General features: G+C 42.3%; 1 protein-coding gene across 1 annotated transcript in view; it reads right to left on the bottom strand.

The window, feature by feature from the left end:
- The window catches only part of agap1 (ArfGAP with GTPase domain, ankyrin repeat and PH domain 1), a gene marked incomplete at its 5' end in the record, with an annotated part of 91647 nt that overhangs the window by 64406 nt on the left and 19741 nt on the right, over nt 1–7500 (bottom strand). Inside the window, 3 exons of the mRNA XM_079296861.1 lie at nt 3293–3434; nt 4874–4959; nt 7477–7500. The exon at nt 7477–7500 is cut by the window's right edge and continues 64 nt beyond it. Of these exons, the coding sequence (XP_079152987.1) occupies nt 3293–3434; nt 4874–4959; nt 7477–7500 (252 nt within the window). The remainder of the gene's footprint in view (nt 1–3292; nt 3435–4873; nt 4960–7476) is intronic.

The raw sequence follows: 7500 nt of genomic DNA, 5'->3' as shown, positions 1-7500 counted from the left end.
CCTACATCCTTCACTATCACTGTGTGTCTCCTACATCCTTCACTATCACTGTGTCTCCTACGTCCTTCACTATCACTGTGTCTCCTACATCCTTCACTATCACTGTGTGTCTCCTACATCCTTCACTATCACTGTGTGTCTCCTACATCCTTCACTATCACTGTGTCTCCTACGTCCTTCACTATCACTGTGTGTCTCCTACATCCTTCACTATCACTGTGTCTCCTACATCCTTCACTATCACTGTGTGTCTCCTACATCCTTCACTATCACTGTGTCTCCTACGTCCTTCACTATCACTGTGTGTCTCCTACATCCTTCACTATCACTGTGTCTCCTACATCCTTCACTATCACTGTGTGTCTCCTACATCCTTCACTATCACTGTGTGTCTCCTACATCCTTCACTATCACTGTGTCTCCTACATCCTTCACTATCACTGTGTGTCTCCTACATCCTTCACTATCACTGTGTCTCCTACGTCCTTCACTATCACTGTGTCTCCTACGTCCTTCACTATCACTGTGTGTCTCCTACATCCTTCACTATCTCCTTATGTGTCTCCTACATCCTTCACTATCACTGTGTCTCCTACATCCTTCACTATCACTGTGTGTCTCCTACATCCTTCACTATCACTGTGTGTCTCCTACATCCTTCACTATCACTGTGTCTCCTACATCCTTCACTATCACTGTGTCTCCTACATCCTTCACTATCACTGTGTGTCTCCTACATCCTTCACTATCACTGTGTGTCTCCTACATCCTTCACTATCACTGTGTCTCCTACATCCTTCACTATCACTGTGTGTCTCCTACATCCTTCACTATCACTGTGTCTCCTACATCCTTCACTATCACTGTGTGTCTCCTACATCCTTCACTATCACTGTGTCTCCTACGTCCTTCACTATCACTGTGTCTCCTACGTCCTTCACTATCACTGTGTGTCTCCTACATCCTTCACTATCTCCTTATGTGTCTCCTACATCCTTCACTATCACTGTGTGTCTCCTACATCCTTCACTATCACTGTGTCTCCTACATCCTTCACTATCACTGTGTGTCTCCTACATCCTTCACTATCACTGTGTCTCCTACGTCCTTCACTATCACTGTGTCTCCTACGTCCTTCACTATCACTGTGTGTCTCCTACATCCTTCACTATCTCCTTATGTGTCTCCTACATCCTTCACTATCACTGTGTCTCCTACATCCTTCACTATCACTGTGTCTCCTACATCCTTCACTATCACTGTGTCTCCTACATCCTTCACTATCACTGTGTGTCTCCTACATCCTTCACTATCACTGTGTCTCCTACATCCTTCACTATCACTGTGTCTCCTACATCCTTCACTATCACTGTGTCTCCTACATCCTTCACTATCACTGTGTGTCTCCTACATCCTTCACTATCACTGTGTGTCTCCTACATCCTTCACTATCACTGTGTGTCTCCTACATCCTTCACTATCACTGTGTGTCTCCTACATCCTTCACTATCACTGTGTGTCTCCTACATCCTTCACTATCACTGTGTCTCCTACATCCTTCACTATCACTGTGTCTCCTACATCCTTCACTATCACTGTGTGTCTCCTACATCCTTCACTATCACTGTGTCTCCTACATCCTTCACTATCACTGTGTCTCCTACATCCTTCACTATCACTGTGTGTCTCCTACATCCTTCACTATCACTGTGTGTCTCCTACATCCTTCACTATCACTGTGTGTCTCCTACATCCTTCACTATCACTGTGTGTCTCCTACATCCTTCACTATCACTGTGTCTCCTACATCCTTCACTATCACTGTGTCTCCTACATCCTTCACTATCACTGTGTCTCCTACATCCTTCACTATCACTGTGTGTCTCCTACATCCTTCACTATCACTGTGTGTCTCCTACATCCTTCACTATCACTGTGTCTCCTACATCCTTCACTATCACTGTGTGTCTCCTACATCCTTCACTATCACTGTGTGTCTCCTACATCCTTCACTATCACTGTGTCTCCTACATCCTTCACTATCACTGTGTGTCTCCTACATCCTTCACTATCACTGTGTCTCCTACATCCTTCACTATCACTGTGTGTCTCCTACATCCTTCACTATCACTGTGTGTCTCCTACATCCTTCACTATCACTGTGTGTCTCCTACATCCTTCACTATCACTGTGTCTCCTACATCCTTCACTTCCTCCCTTGATTGTCTAAACTGTTCGTGGGGCTTTGGCGCCACCTGCTGGTCAATGTGTGTTGAACCAAACTGTTACACATGGAAGAAATAAAAGTAAATTAAATGTATAATATTATAATAATAATGATATCATTTATAACATTATAATAATGATTATATAATGTATCATATTATAATAATAATGATAATTTATAACATTATAATAATGATTATATAATTTATAATATTATAATAATAATCATATAATTTATAACATTATAATAATGACTATATAATTTATCATATTATAATAATAATGATAATTTATAACATTATAATAATGATTATATTATTTATAATATTATAATAATAATGATATCATTTATAACATTACAATACTGATTATATAATTTATAATATTATAATAATAATGATATAATTTATAACATTACAATACTGATTATATAATTTATAATATTATAATAATAATGATACAATGCATAACATCACAATAATGATTATATAATTTATAATATTATAATAATAATGATATAATTTATAACATTACAATACTGATTATATAATTTATAATATTATAATAATGATTATATAATTTATAATATTATAATAATAATGATATAATTTATAACATTACAATAATGATTATATAATTTATAATATTATAATAATAATGATATAATTTATAACATTCCAATACTGATTATATAATTTATAATATTATAATAATAATGATATAATTTATAACATTATAATAATGATTATATTGTACTTTATTAATACCAGCAGCTTAGAGCAAAAAACTACAATATAAAATACTTAATAAATAAGAAGTGTTAGTGTGTTAATCGATTATTTCCTTCTAAAGTGCTAAAATCATAAATTATACACATACTATTTTTATATTAGTATTGTCTGCTTTATTTTGTGATATAATGCATTTATTTAGATGTTTATCAACCTCAAGAAATCATGAATCCTTGATTCAAATAAACGTATTTAACTGTAATGATGGAAACTCACCACCAGGAGGCAGCAGAGCCTGTGTGTGTGCGTGTGTGTGTGTGTGTGTGTGCGCATACCTTGCGTGCCCACCAGCACCAGCGGCAGGTCTGCAGCGTTCCTGAAGTTGTTCAGTCGGCTGTAGTAGTGATAAACCGTCTGGAAGCTGATCTCGTCCTCCAGACTGAAGACGAAGATCACGGCGTCGACCCACAGAGCGAACTGAGGAGAAGTGAAACAGCTCTATTCCATGGTTCTGAAGATGAATGAGACTTCTGTTAAAGATAAAACTATACATGTCATGTAAAATTAAATTAGAGCAGACGGGTCCTTTAAGGAGAGGAGAGCAGAAAGTAAACCAGTGAATTATTCATGAAGTATAGACTCCATTTGGTCAGTTTAAGATAAAAAGATGACCCACTTTCATCTGTGATCCCAAAGGAGGGGTGCAGACGTACGGGGCGCAGACGTACGGGCGCAGACGTACGGAGTGCAGACGTACGGGCGCAGACGTACGGAGTGCAGACGTACGGGCGCAGACGTACGGGCGCAGACGTACGGGCGCAGACGTACGGAGTGCAGACGTACGGGCGCAGACGTACGGGCACAGACGTGCGGAGTGCAGACCTACGGAGTGCAGACGTACGGGCGCAGACGTACGGAGTGCAGACGTACGGGCGCAGACGTACGGAGTGCAGACGTACGGGCGCAGACGTACGGGCGCAGACGTACGGGCGCAGACGTACGGGCGCAGACGTACGGGCGCAGACGTACGGGCGCAGACGTACGGAGTGCAGACGTACGGGCGCAGACGTACGGAGTGCAGACGTACGGGCGCAGACGTACGGAGTGCAGACGTACGGAGTGCAGACGTACGGGCGCAGACGTACGGAGTGCAGACGTACGGGCGCAGACGTACGGGCGCAGACGTACGGAGTGCAGACGTACGGGCGCAGACGTACGGGCGCAGACGTACGGAGAGCAGACGTACGGGCGCAGACGTACGGGCGCAGACGTACGGAGTGCAGACGTACGGGCGCAGACGTACGGGCGCAGACGTACGGAGTGCAGACGTACGGAGTGCAGACGTACGGACGCAGATGTACGGGCGCAGACGTACGGAGCGCAGACGTACAGAGTGCAGACGTACGGGCGCAGACATACGGAGTGCAGACGTACAGGCGCAGACGTACGGAGTGCAGACGTACGGAGTGCAGACTTCAGGGCGCAGACGTACGGAGTGCAGACGTACGGAGTGCAGACGTACGGAGTGCAGACGTACGGGCACAGACGTACGGAGTGCAGACGTACGGAGTGCAGACGTACGGAGTGCAGACGTACGGGCACAGACGTACGGAGTGCAGACGTACGGAGTGCAGACGTACGGGCGCAGACGTACGGGCGCAGACGTACGGGCACAGACGTACGGAGTGCAGACGTACGGAGTGCAGACGTACGGGCGCAGACGTACGGGCGCAGACGTACGGGCACAGACGTACGGAGTGCAGACGTACGGGCGCAGACGTACGGGTGCAGACTTAAGGGCGCAGACGTACGGAGTGCAGACGTACGGCCGCAGACGTACAGGGTGCAGGCGCAGATGTAAGGGTGTAGACAGGTGCAGGCGTACAGGTGTAAGTGGTTACAGCTGCAGTACTCACCTGAGCCTCTGGGGGGCCTCCTTCATCCCTGATGAGCAGCAGGTGACTCTGACCGTCCACCACGATCTCCTTCTTGAAGCGACCGCCTGAAGACAAACAACCAGACTCTAAAGTCAGAGGAGGTTTAATAACTACAGGTATATATATTATATATAAAATATATATATTATACATGAATCATATATATATATATATATATATGATATATATATATATATATATATATATATTATATATATATATATATGATATATAATATATATTATATATATATCGGTGATCAGAGATCAATGCTGTGATTGGTTGATTGATCGGAGGGGGACGACACTAAATGAGAGGATGATGATCACAAGGATTGAAGGTAACAGAAGAGCTGAGGTGAACACACACACACACACACACACACATATCTAGAGACACGATGATGAACGCTTGTGGAAACTAACATGAAGCTACATGTTGAGTCAAGTTCAGCATCAAATATATTCAGCACTTTATTTATACCCGAGTACTTCACTACATCTGTACAATATATATAATATATACATTATATATAATTAATAATTTACCACATTCATGTGACAGCTTCAGTTCCTCTTCAGATGAAGATTTAACGTGAATCAGTTTTATATTATAAATAAACGACACGACAGAATTTAATATTATATTTATGACAGAGCTAAAAATATACAATAATTACACAATACATATATATACAATAATATATCTGTAATGTAGTGTAAATAACAATTAATTCTTATAAAGTTTAAAAAAAACACTGAACCTGATCTGTTCTCAACAAAGAGATGAAGGACTGATGAAGAGGAGGAGCAAGAAGAAGGAGGAAGAGGAAGAGAGGGAGGAAGATGAAGATGAAGAGGAGGAGGATAGTTACCTGCGTCCACGTCAGCTGGTTTACCACAGAAGAAGACAGAGAGCAGCCAGTTAATAACATGCAGAGAGAGAAACTCACCACCACGTTAAACAGAGAGAGAAACACCACAGAAGAAGAACCAGAGAGCGCACACAAACACCCTGCAGAAGAAGAAGAAGAGAACGAGGCTGGACCCGTTTACCGCTCTTATTCTGAAATTGAATGCGTACAAACACGGATGATTATCGTCCTCTGGATTGTTCAGCCTCCATTAAATACAACAGGACGTGTGAAAGGCTACGCTGTTGTTGTTGTTGATGTTTCCTTCAATGACCGTTCGTTTTAAGTTCCTTTTTAACTGAACTCTAACCGATGGTGCGTTCAAGGACCCTCGGGAGCTTTAAGTAGAGCTGACACAGTCCATCATTCATCAGAGGAACAATCAGATTGTCATCTTTGTGATATTTGATTTTCACAGATTCATCCAGAAGACAACACACAGATGTCTGAATGTCCCTGAAAGCAGCACAGAGCAGCAGCCAAATACTTCTGGTTTCAGCGGCTATGAGGCGCTGCGGTCGCCTTCACAAGCTCCGCCCCCAACACCCCAAAATCCCACGCTTATTTTTAGACCTCAGGAATGTCCAAACAACACGTGCTCGTATGTCCTGCTGGTTTCTTCTTCTTCTGGTTGAACTGTGAACGAACCCTCTGAGTCGCTCCACAGAGGGACTAAATCTGGGTAAAACCTAAATCTGGATTTATGGGCGGGGCCACGGTTTACATCCCTAAAATAAGCCGTTGATGTTTTAACAGCTTCAGGTCAGAAAAGGTCAGCGAGATGTTTGTTTGTATTATAATTATGGTTTTTAAGAGAGGAACAGCTGGACTCCAGGAGCTCCAAGCAGATGTTTCAAAGTAAAAGCCTGGAGAGGACAGGAGGCGTTTAAAAGGCTTTTAATGTGAAACATCTGTGCAGGAAGTTGTTTTTTGGAAGTAAAGTTTTTATTGACTGAATAATTAATTAAGGAAATATCTTTTGTGATCGGAAGATTGTGTAAAAAAATATATACAAATAGAATATTTATATAATAATAAAGAACAAATAAATAAAAGTAGAAAAATAACGAACTAATTCACCAATTAAAACATTTAAAAACGGGCAATAATAGAAACAAACTGGTACCACGGCTACCAGAATAAGAGCCTAAAGGAAGGAACTCCCTTCACAATAAAAGCCCTGAGGTGGTCCCCGACACATCAACAGCAGAAGAAGAAACCTGTCTGAGAGCAAAGAGGTGCTGAAATATTAAAGGAGCGTGATGAAGAGTCTAAAGTATGCAGCAGCTTTAATATTTAACCATTTAACTTCCTCTCAGAAGCCGGGTGTCCAGTCTTCATGCTAAGCTAAGCTAATCCAGCTCTACTGAACACACACACACATGATATTATATTCATGGTACTAAAGCGATACGATATCAGCTGATGGGTCATGGAGACGTTGAGGAGCAGGTATTGTTTGTCATATCTTTAGGGTTTGATGGCAGCTATGAATCCAGATTCATCTCCAGAAGAAACAAATCAAAAGCAGCTGACGGTAGAATCCTCCGTATTAAATATAGATGCGTAGCGTGACTCTCTTCTTCTGCGTTTCTGCTCCGATGAGCTGAGCTCAGAGTGAGGGGCTTCTTAAAGGGGAGGGGCTTCATAAAGGGGAGGAGCTTCTTACCTTCAGGTGACTCCTCCTGGACGT

Source organism: Melanostigma gelatinosum (genome assembly GCF_949748355.1).
Source record: "Melanostigma gelatinosum genome assembly, chromosome: 24".
NCBI classification, from domain to species: Eukaryota; Metazoa; Chordata; class Actinopteri; order Perciformes; family Zoarcidae; genus Melanostigma; species Melanostigma gelatinosum.
This window is presented reverse-complemented; position numbering and strand designations above follow the sequence as displayed.